This window comes from Colletotrichum chrysophilum (genome assembly GCF_026319265.1).
Source record: "Colletotrichum chrysophilum strain AFK26 chromosome Unknown scaffold_7, whole genome shotgun sequence".
Taxonomy (NCBI): domain Eukaryota; kingdom Fungi; phylum Ascomycota; class Sordariomycetes; order Glomerellales; family Glomerellaceae; genus Colletotrichum; species Colletotrichum chrysophilum.
In genome coordinates, this window is record NW_026517294.1 from 358963 (window position 1) to 375504 (window position 16542).

The 16542-nt window shown below is 55.5% G+C and overlaps 5 protein-coding genes across 5 annotated transcripts; 3 read left to right on the forward strand and 2 right to left on the reverse strand.

The window, feature by feature from the left end:
• Positions 1–240: 240 nt before the first annotated feature.
• COL26b_001606 (uncharacterized protein) lies at positions 241–932 on the forward strand (the record flags this gene model as incomplete). The annotated part of the gene is made up of 3 exons (XM_053174552.1): positions 241–739; positions 803–831; positions 894–932. The coding sequence occupies 3 exons, from the start codon at positions 241–243 to the stop codon at positions 930–932; spliced, it is 567 nt and encodes a 188-aa protein (XP_053041483.1).
• Positions 933–1338: 406 nt separating this feature from the next.
• COL26b_001607 (uncharacterized protein) lies at positions 1339–2196 on the reverse strand (the record flags this gene model as incomplete). The annotated part of the gene is made up of 3 exons (XM_053174553.1): positions 1339–1721; positions 1790–1879; positions 1938–2196. 3 exons carry the CDS (start codon positions 2194–2196, stop codon positions 1339–1341), a joined length of 732 nt encoding a protein of 243 aa, XP_053041484.1.
• Positions 2197–3959: 1763 nt separating this feature from the next.
• On the reverse strand, positions 3960–4812 carry COL26b_001608 (uncharacterized protein; the record flags this gene model as incomplete). The annotated part of the gene is made up of 3 exons (XM_053174554.1): positions 3960–3968; positions 4024–4118; positions 4170–4812. 3 exons carry the CDS (start codon positions 4810–4812, stop codon positions 3960–3962), a joined length of 747 nt encoding a protein of 248 aa, XP_053041485.1.
• A 3480-nt stretch (positions 4813–8292) lies between these two features.
• Positions 8293–10222, forward strand: MET3 (Sulfate adenylyltransferase; the record flags this gene model as incomplete). The annotated part of the gene is made up of 2 exons (XM_053174555.1): positions 8293–8461; positions 8667–10222. 2 exons carry the CDS (start codon positions 8293–8295, stop codon positions 10220–10222), a joined length of 1725 nt encoding a protein of 574 aa, XP_053041486.1.
• A 3115-nt stretch (positions 10223–13337) lies between these two features.
• Positions 13338–15995, forward strand: COL26b_001610 (uncharacterized protein; the record flags this gene model as incomplete). The annotated part of the gene is made up of 1 exon (XM_053174556.1): positions 13338–15995. The coding sequence occupies one exon, from the start codon at positions 13338–13340 to the stop codon at positions 15993–15995; it is 2658 nt and encodes an 885-aa protein (XP_053041487.1).
• Between the last annotated feature and the right edge of the window lie 547 nt (positions 15996–16542).

The window sequence follows — 16542 nt, forward strand, 5'->3', positions numbered from 1 at the left end:
AGCCGCCAGTTGTTGAGCCTCAGCCGTGGAGGGTGCACCCGGAGATGAGTTGTCAGTTTAGAAGATGGAGATATCAAAGAGTATTTCCTTTTGAATGACCTCCGTTACTGCCTGGGTATAAATGACATAATATTTCCTCCCTTTGTGCTATTTATCTTCACCAAGTCTTGACTGCCATCAAAGATTCTTCAAACCTTTTTTAATCCGCATAACGAACAATCTCAACCCCACTTACTCGCAATGAAGATTTCATCCATTCTCCTCTCCGCCGCTGCCGTTGGCTCGGCTCTGGGTGAAACGATTCAGCTCCCCGACCTTGCTGATGGAAGCTACATCATCAGCATCGACGGAGAGGGCAAGCCAACTTGGACCGACATAACTGTCAACACCACTGACTCTGCTCCGGCCGCTATTGCAAAGCGCGACGCTGCCAGCAACAGCTTCCGCGCCAACAAGCGGTACAACTGGCCTTCTGGAACCTACCCGTGGTGCCCCGGTGGGGACTGGTTCTTGGAGAACGACTTCTACCAGCACGGCTGGGACGCGTTCTACGCTCAGTGCAAGGCGAACGGCGATCACAAGTTTCCGAAGAACACCGTCTTCGCGAATTACCAGGGAACCTCCGTCTCGTACATGTGCGCGTACACTGCGAACCCGTGCAACGTCAACGAGTGGGCTGATGCTGTCGGCTGGGCGGCTTCCATCTGCAAGGGCCGTAGCAATGGTTGTATGGAGCCTGGTATGTTTTCTAGTCAATGTTTCAACACGGAATCATGAACATTGAACTGACCATTAAATACAGGATATCTCCATGTCCCTGGATGGAACAAGGTAAGAGATGATGAGATCTGGAAAAAAGTTCAAAAGTCAAGAGAAGCTGATTACGGTTACAGAGATACGGTTATGCCAAGTCGGGAGCTTCAATCTGCTAAAGGGGGTTTCCGCTGTAATAACCCCCATTTAAAGTAAGAATAAGGCAACCAACGCCCGTTCCAACGACATTGTCAGTCGGTACAGATGATTATCGTTCACGTTGGTGCTTGTTCCGCACATTTGGAAGGGGTTGGATGGATTCAAATTTGTGACTACGCCGAGCCTTTGGGGTATGTGTTTCTTGGCAGAATTGGCACTACGCCCGAAACAACTAATCGCTAATCGTGTTGACTGCTGAATGTAATACAAATGTACATGCTCTCACCCAATCTAGAACTCCTGTGACCATTAGAACACTACCTATCATTAGGGTTGATATGTACTGGATGTGATGAACATCAGAAGCGGCCTTCCAAACTATACACACTGACGTATCCCAGGCCTTGTTTCAGTCGACAAAAATTCCTAGTACTTCTTCTCAAACTTCAATTCAACAACATCTTGAGGCTTGATAGCCTTGACCCTGCTCCCTCTAATATCCGTCCTGTTGAGTAGCTTCTCAAACACAGGGGCGAACTCCCTGCTAGTGGTGATCGGGAAACCGTGGAAGTTTGTCATGCCCGGCTCAACCTCGAGCTGAACCCGGTAGGCGAGGTAGACTTCATTGAAGCGGATGTTGGTGTCCTCGTTCTCGCGAGCCGCCGCGACGGCAAAGCTGAATAGGGCGCCCTGAGTCACGGCCGGAGCCACTCGAAGGCCCCATTCGCCCTGGGCGCCGGTACACATCGTCCAGGTAGTCCCAGGAAAGCCCTGATCGAGCAGGTAAGGCACAGTAGCGCGGTAAGCAACTGTAATATGCGGTAGTTAGCTTCTGATGTATTTCTTGAAGAAGTGAGTTCTTTTTTGTTTCACTGACTGATGTACGTCTCAAAGTTCGCGGTCATACTCGCGCGGAACGCGGCCACGTCGAGGTCCAGGATCTTCGCGTCCGCGTAAACCCAGCCAGCTAATAAAGATATTTCAGCTTTATGGTCTAGCGCTTCTGAACTTTTGATGAAACTTACGCGAGGCCCAGACGTGTTGGAAGGAAGGCAGCTTGCCCTCCCGTACCTGGTCGACCACCCCCTTAATCGAGTCTTCCGAAGTCGTGTCGGCCTCGACTGTCGTGATGCCCTCGCGCGTGCCGACATATTTGAAGATCTTCTCCGCGCTTTCCTCGTTGCGTACGATGGCAATAACATTGTGCTTGGCGTTGATGGCGCCGATAATGGCGGCGATGCCCATATTGCCAGAGGCGCCAAACACGAGAACAGTTTCGGTCATGTTGTCTTTGATCTTGATGCGTCGTTGGTGAAGTGTTTGTTAGTCTGTGATTGATGATATGAAGTTCATCTCAGCGATCTCGATGAACTCCATGCCTTTATATGACCTCGCTCCCGCCCACTATCACCATCGCTCAACCGAGTCTCTCGCAAATCCGGACGAGCCGCCGGATACGACTCAACTGAATACTAAGCAGCTTACACAGCAGACGGCGCAACCCGGAAATTCGTCGATGTTGAGGTGGTAGCTTTTTATTTTGCAAAGTATTCCTCGGTCTTTTCGCGTGTTAGCAATGGCCGAAAAGGCCGTATGGTGGTGATATGAATGCTCGTAAACCGAAATGTCCGTGCTGCATGGGTTGACGCGGTTCGCAAACGCGCGGGGTTCCATGATTAATAATGAGTCATCTTACTCCGAAGGCAGCGGTATAAGACGGCGCAACCCTACCCAAGCATGAACAGTTGTAAAGTCAGAGTACAATCGTGTACCGGCAAGCGTTTGAGGGCCGTGACGAGGTCTGCCGGAAAATCGAACAGTCCCCCGGCCATGCTCAGACGAAATCTGGTTGAATAACCTTGCGGAAGGGTACAAGTTCATTCGACACAGCTTTCAGAACGCGTATGGAATCAGAATGGCGCGTTGTCGGTAACTCTGTGTACAGTTTCGAGTTCGGCATCCCACTCCGTTAGTAGGGCCCGGTTCATTTCCCCCGGTGTGAACGGATCGGCACCCGCTATGAAGCCCCACAGGGACCGACGCAGCTCCGCCGGCCGGGCAGGCAGCCAAAGACATGCTGACCTTGGTTAGCTCTAAGGAATGAGCAACAACAATGTATGTGATCATTTCTCCCTAAAAAGACATGAAAATGCGCTGTGGTAGTATTCGTGGGAAATAAATGAAATTATAATCCACAATGTCAGAGCCTTTTGAGCCTGACGTGTGAATAGCGTCTGTGAGTGTTCCAACAAAATGTGATATCAGTTTCTGGGAATACACCTAATAATATTCAAAACTAGTCAATTGGCTAACTTTACTCAAGTCCGGGACATATCATCTACGTGTGACGTTACATGCTTTCAAATCTACGACCGATCATATGTCTCCTTTTTCCATTTCTCGACTAGTGCCTGTTTCTTCTCTTCGCTCAGTCCGGTAATTCTACTGAAGTCGTAGCCCTCTCGGGGCCAGTAGCCGTCAGCACCTGCCAACCAGAGGTCGGCTCTCTGTCTTTCAGATCGTTGGACATCCTCGTCGGTCCAAGAGGCTCCCAGCCGTTGGGTGGAAGGCCCTTCTCGTCTAATCGCCGAGCATCTGCCTCGCAACCGCATCTCGGGGACCTCATCGACATCCCACATAACGTAACCACATTCCCAGAAGCTTTGGTCCAAGGGGTTGAAATTTGAGCACATGGTTGATTCGGTCCAGTGCATATCCAACCACACACGGAATGGAGTCGAAGAGAGTGAATCCTGTGGACCATCCATTGGCCCGGCTAGTACATCTAGTTTGCCCTCTTGATAAAGTTGAGACAGCCTTGCTTCCTCTACAATATCGAGTTCAAACAGCATTTCCGGATCTTCCGGATCGTAATTGTCGCATGTCGCTGCCGCCAGACCCAGCTGTCCGAAAGGCTGGTAGTCGGTATCTACCATCTCAAAAAGGTCGATTTGATCTAATAGTTCAAGTCTCTCTTCGTAAGTTTTTGCCTTCATGACCGACACCAGAAATGGAAGACCGTTGCAAAGCTGCAACTCAGACGTAAGCTAAGGTGTCTATAACTAGTTTCTGAGAGATTGAAGACACGGAAGAACTTGGTGCATAACTCACATAGCTCTGGACTAGGCCCAACTCCTCAGGGTCACGTCGCCATTTCACGGGAACTCCGCCCCACACGACGTCATGTGCAGCAATCTCATCGTATGCTCGGGTGCTAGTTAGTGATTGGAAGCTGGCACCATACCTTCTACACATACCAGTAACGACCTTGTTCTCAAGATAATAGTACACGCAGATGAGTTGCTCGTTGACCCATGGCGAGAATTCTGAGAAGAAAGGATATTCACGGTCGATGGGGGAGAGGTTCCTTTCAAAACCCTTCCTCCCGCAGTGTAGGTTACACATGATTTGGTAACGATAGAAGGCCTTGTCCAGACGGAACGTTTCCTGCAGGTTAAGATGCTCGGCATGCTCCAGCTCGAATCTTTCGACAAACGCAGGAATCGCCTCTCTGGAAAAATCATCGCGGAGAGACTCGACGGCCGCATGGTTCTTGCTGAGGATTGCGTACTCGTCCAGGGAAAGGTTGACGAGAGCTGCTGTGGCATGGCAGGGCTCGGATATGTCTGTGATGAGATGATTCAGCAAATTTCGGATGCCATCGTGGTCATCGCCACTGAGGTTTGCTGACTTGAGCAGTACAAGGGCGAATGGGAGAGTGACGTCCGAAATCTGATTTGTGATAATGCTGCGGGCTACGTAGTGAAGGTTATCGTGAAGAGCATTATGGAACACACGATGACTCAGGATTGCGAGCCCGAGCTGTTTGAAAGAGTCCAGGTGAGTCTGGATTTCGGCTACCACATGCAGCGACACCCGCTGAAGTGGATTCGATGCCATTTCTTAACAGATGAGGCCCGGTGAATTTTACCGAGGAAAAGGGCTGGGGGAAAACAGAGTATGACAGCGGGAAACGAGATGGGCTGGGTATGAGCATATAAAGCGACGGGCTATCGCAGGCAGCAGGAAAGCGTGCCAAGAACCGGGAGGTGTGCTTGCCGCCGAAGGAGGATTGACTTGGTCGGTTCTAGTCAGGCCAACAATAGCACTGCATACTGTAGCTGATTGGCTGCAACCCGGCCATATTAAACGCCCTCTCTCACTGTGATGTTGAAGTCCTCTAATATTACTCAGCTTCTCGGCCGCTCAAGCTACAAAGCCCAAATATAAACCAAGTGTGATGTATGGCTGTGACATCTAACCGTCAATTTGGAATTTATCTCTGAACAATGTTTGTCAATCTTATGTGCGACCAGTCGCTCATAGATTACGAAGAAACAGTAATACAAACGACAGAGGCAACTTGATAGTTACTTTGGGAACGTCGTTAGAAATGAAGAAGAGAGCAAGGCGGGAGCCTTGATCAACACGAGACGAAAGCGAGAAATCGACCGTCGCGGCTCCAAGCTGCAGAGGAAGACTGAGAGTTAAGTAAATGTGAAACAAGGATGAGACATGCGATATATTCAGTCAAAAGCCCCAAGGTAATTGTCTGTGTAATTACGATTGGCATAGTGAAGGCCTCACTCTGTCGGTGAAGGGACAGATTTTGTGGCGGCCGGTGAGAGCCGGTCATAGCCCCACTCCAACCGTCGCGGGGCCGCTCCACGGGCCGGCGGCTAGATCGAAGGCAGCACCGAGCCATCGTTCCAAAGCTTTCGGCGACGAATACGATTGTTCAGTATGACGATTGCTTCTGCAGAATACCACGGCGAATTATGGAAGAGCCATATCAATGAGAATCGAGACGAAGATATCGGTGGCGACGGCGGCGGCAGCAAGGACGAACAATCACCACCTCCAGCTTTGGGGTAGTGAGGTCAGTGTTTGCGTCCGATCTAGTTTCAGCTCTTTGCCATGGACAGGCGGCTAGGTAATTCCAATCGGCCACGTCCTTCTACGACTGGTTCTTAGCGGGTCATCTTCGACCAGTAACAAAAGTCCTCGCTCCGGCCGACGACGCTGGTCTCCGAGTCGCGGCTTTCTGGGAGATCCGACCGTGTTCGGGTGAGATCTGCTACCCGCTGAGCCAAGATCCGAGTGATCTCGAGAGATTGGGTATCAACCCCAGTTGATGTGACGTTCGAGGGCGGATGCATTGCTCCGACCACTAGTGCTACGCGGCAAGAAGACAGGAGCGTCCCCTCGCCATAAGCCATATGGGTCAACTCGAGACGACGGGAGATACTTGCGAATATCCGCAATGAAATGAATTGACCAGGCAACTAGCTTATGGTTGCGAACAGCAACTTCACGTTCACTTGCGAAGCCGAAGACATCTGCCGTCATTACTGGGTTTGTCGTCAAAGTCTTCAACAACCAAGCTAGGCAGAGCCCCAATTAACTCTGCATAAAGCCCGATTCGACCTCTACACAACCTTGAGGGTTTCCATCGTCTTTGTCATCGTTTCCGCGCCGCGCCAAAGGCGGGCAAATGTTCCGCAGCAAGCCCAGTCCGTTTCTTGTGGCTGGGAGAAAACGGTAGCCAGCCATCCAGTCGATTGGCCAATTGCGTCAGCGGATCGTCAGGAACTGGATCTAGCGTGTAGAATGTTGGCGACGGGTGGGTGTCACGGTGGAGAATCACGGAGCCGAAAAGTGGACATGGAATGTCATCGTTGACCAGGCAAAATGTGCGGCGTGCCATCTTTTGCCCATCTCCGCGCAGCAGCTCAAAAACTGGAGATGATGGCTCTCGGTGTACCGCTAGCGATATCGGGTCCGACCCCGCAGGCCCCGGCAACCGCGAACCGACAGCCGCTAAGCCGATCGACGCGGACGTCGGGGGGGTCTACCCGTACCCCACCAGCCCTGACCGAGCTGACCGACGACGTTTGTCCATGCTTGGAGCGATGGGATTGCAGATTTGGGGTCAAGGTTAAGCGGGCATGATCTGCGAGCTGTCAAACTTGCTGCTGTCGAGGATCCTGATCCAGAATATTGGGTTCATGTTGGTTGGAATGAAGCGCGGCTTTGTAAGACACGCGCACGCCACATGTGACTGCGCCAAGCAGGACGTTGGACGCGGTGGGATCACGACATAATCATCACCGCAGACAAGTCTGTTGGAACCAGATATCTCTCACTGCTTCCCTGTATGATACAGAGCGGTTTGCTTCTTGGTATGTCTTGCCAAGGCGAGTAGCTCCTCGGTGCTCTTAGCCCATCCCGCGCGATGGGCGGGAGGAGGTTCAGTTGAACGGGTGGTTAGCCCGCAGCCAAGAGACTCGGTACCAGCACGCCAGACGAGGCTGGGATTGCAACTTTGACGAACTTTCTGCATGTCTCTTGTAGCAAACGTGGTCATGCTTCGCAATTGGCTTTTGGGCTAAGGGAAGACAGCGTGGCGCGGGGACCCTGAAGGACGAGTTCGGTGAACAAGCCACATTTGGCGGGGTAATTATCTCGCTCTATCAACGCACCGCGAACCAGGCCCCGGCAGGACACCACGTCGTTGTCTCGTCGTCTGATCGCAGCTGGCGCCTGTTAAGGTTGTTTCTCTTGCAGCTGGCTAAGCGTAGCTCAGAACACAATGCACAAGCAACCACAAGGTGTTGTCTCTCTCGCGGCGGGCTTACAAACCTATGCGCCCATTACCAATCCGTCGTGTCTCCGGTGTGCAACGGATGGATGCCGGAAGACCGAGCCGCCGCTCACGAAGACTTGCGACACAACAACAGAAAGGGACCCCACGGCTCCATGGATCTCCCATGGGTCGTCATCGGGGTTCATTGTGTCAGCCATGCGTGGGTTCAGACTTTTTTATCCCTCCCGCGGCTGCACCACGAAAATGGCCATCTCCATTGGGACGGGGAGGATGGATCTTACGGGCACTTATCGTGGCGATACATGACTTATGCGTCGCTACAGAGTGCTAAACACGCCGCCAAGGGGGGGTACATCTGCAAGGTAGCGATCACGTCATTTGAGCTAAACAGCCTCCATTTTTACCTTGGACAATGGGCATGCAGCACCAGCAACCGCAGACGACAGCAACGCCGATTTCACGCCGGGGGACACTTGAGGGACAATTTTTTTTTTTCTCTTTACGTGTTGAGCCCGCATTTCGCATTGAGGAAATAAAAAGACACCGTTGCGCCCCTCTGCTCTGCCGCATTGTCTCTTCCTCCTGCTGGTTCTCTCCTGTGTCTCTGTCCTCTTCCTCCTCTGCAACTCTCCCTCGACCAAGCCAATTGGTTGTATTGTGTCTCTTCTGAGCTTTTCAGGAGCTTCGTATACCCCCTCTAGCGTCTTTGTTTCTGCTCAATCCCGAGTCTTGTCTTTGCCCCGCGCAACTACTCTCAACACTTCACATACACAATGGCCAACTCTCCCCACGGCGGTGTCCTCAAGGACCTCTTCGCGCGCGATGCGCCGCGTTCCGCTGAGCTGCTCGCCGAGTCCGAGAAGCTCCCCTCTCTCGTCCTGACCGAGCGCCACCTCTGCGATCTCGAGCTCCTGCTCAACGGTGGCTTCTCCCCCCTCGAAGGTGCGTTGTGTTTTGCTGCTGCTGCTGCTGCTGCTGCTCCCTTGCTTGTCTGCGATGGTGGGGTTGTTGCTACCTGCTGCTGCTGCTGGACGGAGACGACCCCGCCATGATTTTTTGGAGGGGCAATTCGTGCCCCACGATTACGTTGCGCTGTGGGAAAAAACAGTGGGAACCGTGAACTGACCGAGGCACTCCCGCATCGCAGGCTTCATGACCGAGAAGGACTACAACGGCGTCGTCAAGAACAACCGCCTCGCCGATGGCAACCTCTTCTCCATGCCCATCACGCTCGATGTGTCCCAGAAGACCATTGACGAGCTCTCCATCAAGCCCGGCGCCCGCATCACGCTGCGCGACCTGAGAGACGACCGCAACCTGGCCATCCTCACCGTCGAGGATGTCTACAAGCCCGACCGCACCGTCGAGGCCATTGAGGTCTTTGGCAGCGACGACGACACCCACCCCGGCGTCAAGCACCTCTTCTCCAACACGGAGGACTTCTACGTCGGCGGCAAGCTCGAGGCCATCCAGCGCCTCGCCCACTACGACTTCCTCGACCTGCGCTACACCCCGGCCGAGCTGAGGCTTCACTTTGAGAAGCTCGGCTGGAACAAGGTCGTCGCCTTCCAGACCCGCAACCCCATGCACCGCGCCCACCGCGAGCTGACCGTCCGCGCCGCCCGCTCCCAACAAGCCAACGTCCTCATCCACCCCGTCGTCGGCATGACCAAGCCCGGCGACATTGACCACTTCACCCGCGTCCGCGTCTACAAGGCCCTCCTGCCCAGATACCCCAACGGCATGGCCGCCCTCGCCCTGCTGCCCCTCGCCATGCGCATGGGCGGCCCCCGCGAGGCCATCTGGCACGCCATCATCCGCAAGAACCACGGCGCCACCCACTTCATCGTCGGCCGCGACCACGCCGGCCCCGGCAAGAACAAGAACGGCAAGGACCACTACGGCCCCTACGACGCCCAGCACGCCGTCCAGAAGTACTCGGACGAGCTCGGCATCCAGATGGTCGAGTTCCAGGAGATGATCTACATCCCCGACCGCGACGAGTACCAGCCCGCCAACGAGATCGCCGCCGGCACCCACACCGCCAACATCTCGGGCACCGAGCTGCGCAACCGCCTCAAGACCGGCAAGGAGATCCCCGCCTGGTTCTCCTACCCGGAGGTCGTCAAGGTCCTGCGCGAGCAGAACCCCCTCCCCGCCCAGAAGGGTTTCACCATCTTCCTGACGGGCTACACCAACTCGGGCAAGGACCAGATCGCCAAGGCGCTGCAGGTCACGCTCAACCAGGGCGGCGGCCGCTCCGTGTCGCTGCTCCTCGGCGAGACGGTGCGCTCCGAGCTGTCGTCGGAGCTGGGCTTCAGCCGCGAGGACCGCTTCCGCAACGTGCAGCGCATCGCCTTCGTCGCGTCGGAGCTGACCCGCGCGGGTGCCGCCGTCATCGCGGCGCCCATCGCGCCGTACGAGGACGCGCGCAGGCAGGCGCGCGAGCTCGTCGAGAAGAGCGGGCCCTTCTTCCTCGTCCACGTCGCGACTTCCCTCGAGTACGCCGAGAAGACGGACAAGCGCGGCATCTACGCCAAGGCGCGCGCCGGCGAGATCAAGGGCTTCACGGGTGTTGACGACACCTACGAGACCCCCTCCAAGCCCGACCTCGTCGTCGACGTTGAGAAGCAGACTGTGCGCTCGATTGTCCACCAGATCGTCCTGCTCCTCGAGAGCCAGGGTCTGCTTGACAGATTGTAAAGGGAAAGCGCATTCGTTTTTGGGAGGGGCATAGCGTATCAGAGATGAAATGAACACACCGGGTGGGCAAAGACTTTTGTTCACGGAGTTGATGAGAAAAAAGACTTACATGGATATGGGTTTTTAGAAAAAGCCGTTGGGTTTTTGTGTTTTTGGATTTTTTCATATATAACATATACTTGACATGAATATCATGGATATGGATATGGATGGCATTTGGCATCTAGGTCAGAGTCTCGTCCTGTTTCTCCTACTTAGAAAGGGAGAAGGGAGAACAGATTTGAATTGACGAATATGATTGAGCAATTGTTAGTATTCACGTCTCGCTGCATGGTGATGGTGTTTTAGAGTTCCTTATCGCGATCGTATTGTTTAGCCTCGCATTCGAGTTCCGATTGTCGAGGCGATCAGATTTGATAAGCATGGACGACACGGCGTTGCAGGGCGGACGGACCCCCCTTCCCAGGCCAGGAACCCGAACGATCGCAAACGGCCGAGCTCAAGTGCATGATGCATTCCCGCCGACGGGGGTTCAGAGACGTGAGTTCAGACTTGGTGGAGGGTGAGAGTTGGTTCGGTTTGAGATGTTGGTGTCTGTACTGCTGCCGTGTGTGTGTGTGTGTGTGTGTGTGTGTGGTGGTTCAAGGTTAGAGTGATGGTGGTGTGGTACGGCCTGGCTGCAGTGGTGCATGGAGTGGGGGAGACACACCGTTGGGCGCTTAGCTTGACGCGGGTATTGGGCGGGAAGGGCCATTCTTGGTGCCCGACGATGGGGTTGGCGCATTCGTTGGCGGGTAGCAACACATGGAGAGGTGGTATTGATGGGATGGGCATGCAACCGATGTGAACTGGTGAGGGGTTTAGTTAAGGTGTGTTTTATTTTAGGAAGCGGCCTTCTTTTCGGCGTTGAGGGGTAGTTCCGATCTTGGTGATGATGGGTGGTGGTGGTGGCCTGCTGTGCTCTTTGAAATTATGGGATCACAGAGACAGAGAAGATTAGGACTGCAAGACAGGTGCTACGGTCGGTGAAGTGAGACGAGTGCTTCGGGATGGCAGGTGAGAGAGCTGTGTGAGGCAGATAATTATTTGGTGGTGTTTGCCGCGTTACTACCATGGTACCAGAAAGAAGCTACGAGAGCTGTCTCGCGGGGTGTCAGACCCGTGGCTCGTTTGCCTTGGGCCGAGACATGGCATCGCGACCATTGACAGAGCTGCCAGTTACCTACCTCAGGTCTGCGGCTTCGAACAGGAACAGATGGTCATCTGCTACCTTACCCAGAGACATTCGTTGTGTAAAGTAGCCGACAGCTCCGCGTACCTGACGTGGGGCCCAAGACCAGTTGGTTTGCAGCAAAGCGATGCGATGTACGGGCCAATGATTTGCAGATGCGATCCAATGGGCGGTGTCCTGCTTGCCTGCCTGTCTTACCTTGGCCGTAGTGTAAAGCATCTGTGCCTGAAGCTTCTCACCCGTCTCCAGGTGTGTCTTTCTTGCCTTGACCAGCAGCTCAGACGGGGCTCAGGAACGCAAACCCACGGGCCTTTTCCGCCATCCCCGGAGGCTTCTTCAGATTCAGCCAATGTTATGCCTTTCGGAAACATGCGGAAAATGCGCCACTCGCTGGGCTTCCTTGGTCGCCTCTTGCCGGCGACCGTCCACTGCCTGCCAGCCACGCCGTCGGATGAAGGATTACAGTGTGCAGTGTGCAGTGCGTATGACGATGCGGTGGTTCAGTGCCTGAAGTGATTGACCTTTTTGCCGGGTGACTTGGATCTGGGCCAGGCCCGAGCTTCTGGCAGTGGCCGTTGTGGGGCTCAAGGGACCTCACCACTTGAACCACTTCACCTCTCACACACACCACCACTCAGCCCAGTACGGATGCACTAAACCTGCGACTCTGCCAAATGCTCAGCCCGGGAAGTTGAATGCGCCCGCCACGTCAGGATCTGGCCACTGTACAAGTCAGCTGCTCTGTGTCTGTCTTATGGTTTGTTTCTGGCGGGAGGAAAGAAAAGAGGGAAGGAAAGCAGTTTGCAGCCAACAGCCAGCAGCAAAGTGAGTGACTTGTGTCACCGCCCCAGCCCTTTCACATCCTGACGGGAGGGACAAGTTCCCACTCGCCCCCACAGCCCAGCCCGTCGACGGCCAGGTTGCCAGCGTCTAGTGTGCAGCACCTTCCCACCGCCCACCGCCCTCCGCGTCCACCCCCTTCCCAAGTGCGTTCCCAAAGTTCGTTCCCTTCCCTCTTCAGTGACGGGTGATCCACACTTGCCGGCCCTGCCCAGCCTGTCCAGCCTACCAGATCCATCATCCGTCCCAGACATCGAAGCCCGCAGCACCAACGCTGGCAACGCAGCAGCCGACAGGGGTTGTTGCCTTTGCCTTTGCAGACCACTTACCACAAGAGAAAGGACACTCACTCGTGGAAGGTACGCCAGTACGGATACAGTACAGAGTAAGGTACTCTGCTGTGTGCTGTTCCATTCTCAATTTTTTTTGGTCGAATCACACCCGCCCGAGCTGCCTTGTGTCAACGAACACCTCCTCCCTCGCAACCGCCCACCGCCCATCGTACGTACGGCTCCTTCTCTCCTCCGTCTTCCTCTGGCCGCTCTTGCCTCGCTCCTGAAGCTCTACTACCTCACCATACATCATCCCGACAGCTGAAACCAGCCTCGACGGCGAACGTCACTGACGACGGGACAGGCACTAACTAAATCTTCCAGAACCCTGAACCCTCGACCAACGCTCGCTCGCTCAAAACAGGGGGGGCTAAGGAAAAAAAGTCACCGCAATCCCCGGTTTTTAACGACTGCCGAGTCGCCTTCAACCTCTTTTGATCGGTGAACCCCAGACCAGGTCCTGCCTGCTTCCTACCCGCACCTCTTCACAAACTCGTCCAAAACCTTGACCTCGACAACGGATCGCCCGCCGACGGGCCCCAAAACCTTCCTACCCACCATCTCCTCCCTCGACAAACAGGTTTATTCAATCCCTCCTCACCCGTCGCCCGACGACGCCCACGCCCACGCCCACGCCCACGTCCACGCCTAAGCCTAAGCCTCGCCGCGCAGCTACCTGAGCTTCCGGGCTCGCCTCCATGCGCCAGCCACCATGTCTTCCGTGAACCGTGACGTCGATACCGTCGTCGACGACGTTGACAAGCTCCCCCGCGAGAAGAAGTCCTCCCGCAGCAAGTCGGAGCGCAGCCTCAGATCCGACAAAGGCGACAAGGAACACCGCTCCTCCCGTGTGAGCTCACGATCCTCGAAGTCGAAGATGGTTGACGGCAGCGGCCTCGGAAGCGATACCCACTCGCGTTCCCACTCTCACCGCCGTCACCGCACCCGCGAAGAACGAGACCGCGACCGCAGAGACCGGGACAGGGACAGAGACAGAGACAGAGACAGAGAACGTGGCCACGACCGCTCCTCCTCCATGACCGACCTCGTCCCCGAGCTGGCCAGAACCTCCCTGACCAACTCTACCGATCGCGTTTCCGTTCCCTACCCGACCTTTAGCAAGGCGCACAGCAAGGAGGCTGTCCGCAGCAAAGATGACGTCTCGGCCGTCGCCGAGAAAGAAAAGCAGAGAGATCCCTTTACCCCCGAGGCGACCGACCTCGGACAGAGCGACGTCCACCGATCCAAGAGCGTGAACGATGCCTCGCGCAAGGTTTCGACCAAAGAGAGGCCTCCCAGCCCGCCCGAGACAGATTTGTCCGACAAGAGACGATCTGAGACGCCCGAGTCGTCGCGCAAGGAGCGTTCAAGCTCAAGATTAACCGAGAAGAGGGATAGGGATGACCGACCGATCTCGCGACTGAGCGGCCTTTCGATTTCAAGGTCGGGATCTAGAGCCGACGAAAGATCCCGGGTGAGCTTCAAGTCCAAGAGTAGCAGTCAGGCCACCTACGTCAAGTCGCCCTCTTTCCCTCCCGGCGTGCAGGAGAGCCTCAACATCAAGCCGAGCAGGTCTTCCTCCAAGCGCAGTTCGTCGAGCAAGAAGAGCCGACGATCCGATATCCAAGATGGCGACTCGTCCCCTGAGAGCGTGATGGATTCGTCCCCAAAGACCCCGACCCAATGCCCGAACTACCCCCCGCCCTTGCCGCCGGACCAGAAGCCGCACCCTGGATTGGCTCAAGTGTATGCTGAAGAGATCACGCCCTCGGGCACCCCAGCGACCGACCTCCCTGGACCTCCTCCCCCGCCGCCACCTCCTCCGCCTCTGGACGTCCACGAGGCGCCTAGAGTCGACTACCTCTTGCAGAACGGCGGACTGCTTCAACCCCTACCAAAGACGTTTTTGTCTGTTCTTCCTCGTCAGAATGGCGCCAGGCCTTCCAACCCCCCTCTCGTTGGCGCACAAACGCTGTTCGCCCCTTTCTTCAACTTGCTGGATCAGTACAACTCGGTGCTAAACAGAAATGGCTCGGTAGCCGTTGCAACCGGTCACCGATCGGTTGCTCGCAGACTCCTGGACCGCCTTGAGAATGTGTTCTCTCGGGAGCTGCCCGAGTATGGATGCACCTGCGTTTTGTGCGAGAGAGGGCCCGATATCCAGCACCGCGGCCTGGGCTGGGGCGAGGTTCTTGAGTGGGTTAGCGGTCGCATCGAGCTCCCACAATGGCCTCCCTTTGACTTGGCGACCTTGGGGTCTGCCGCTGCGGACATTGCCGCGGATCTCCCCCCTCGTCCCGATTCGCCCATCCAGATCGACCCCGATATCGCCGAGGAGTTCCGCGAGCACTACCTCCAACGGTCTAAGAAGGTCAGGGGAGCTGTGGACAAGTGGTTGAACAAGTGCGGTGACTCGACCGCCCCGACGCCACAAGACGTTGACGACGACACACTCACGTTCGCCATGCTTACGAACCTGGACCCTGAGGACCAGCCGTACTTCAACGCCATTCTCACCGGCTCTAGCCAGCTCAAGCCCACGACGAGAGCCCCTACACCCTCTCACTCTCACCGTCCCCGCCCCGACTTCGTTATCAAGGCCGGTCTTTCCCTCCAGCGTCTGTATCGCTTGCAACAGACGCCCCGCGATGCCGAAGTCGCAATGTACCTTGTCAAGAACCCTCATACCCACGATCTCGTTGTGACAATGTCCGATATCAACACCCAGGAGTGGGAGATCTTGACTTCGGGAAGATTCGATGGCTTCTTGTGGTCTGGCGCCGACGGAGACGACGTCAACACCCCGATCGCCGACTCCCGGGGAGCCACTCCCGCGAGCGGCTACTTCCCTTCTCGACCCTCGACTGGAGGGCCTTCTCGCAACGCCACCCCGTACTCTCGTGGCGCCACTCCAGCTTCCTTCGTAAGCGGTATGTCAGCTGCCGCGAACCGTCAGGCAGTGTCCCGTGATGAGGAGATGGAGATGGCCGTCTTGGCGGAAGTGGAGCGTGAGATCTACCAGGGTATGGAGGTGCTGGAGGATGCCTTCGAGGCACTTCACCTCAGGGCGGAAGTTGTCCGGACGGCGCTGCGCAACAGAGGCGCAGGCCTCGCGCACAGCTTGCAGAGCCGCCGGCGTATCGATGTGCTGCCCGGCTCCGGCAACTCCCAGTCTTCAGGCTACGAGCGCCCGGGATGGGCCCAGGGCGATTTGGACAACAGCGATGACGACTGGATGGGCGGCGACGACTTCGAGCTCGCTCCCGACGACTCGGCCAGCAACATCAGCAGCTCGAGACACCGCCGACCCAAGCGCCGGACGGAACGGCGCACACCCGCTCCGATCGAGGAGGACGATGAGGAAAACTGAACTCAGGGATAATGAAATGCGATTGTTACTGCTCGGCTTGTTTTGATGTCAAAGTGAGCGGGCGTCATGAAAAGCTGCATGTGCGGGGAATACCAAGGATTGATGAGTAAGGACGCCTGGACATGATGGGATGAAGTGGGAAGTCATGCGATGAAAGTTTCTGTTGGAATTTGCTTTTTTTTTTTTTTTTGTTTTTTTTTTTTGGTCACGACGTGTTCATCCCAGTGTTTTGCGCCGGGGAAGATTCGAGATGCCTCCCGGTTGGATGGGATGATGACATAACGAGGGTGGTGGAGGTCTGAACGAAAACGTTTGAAATTGGAGGTTTGAATTTGCAGCGAGATTGAACATCTCGCGTTGCGTGGCATCCGTCTGCGTTTGGATTTCTCCCGCTCCCCTCTCACAAACACACACAACACATACACACATACACACACCTTGTTCGTAACGCTGAGCTTGGCTATGCCGGGTCTTGGTGGTAGCTGCATGGTCTTGGAGTCTAGGTTCATTACTGCCCGTCCTGGGCCGGTTTCTGTTGATTTTTTAA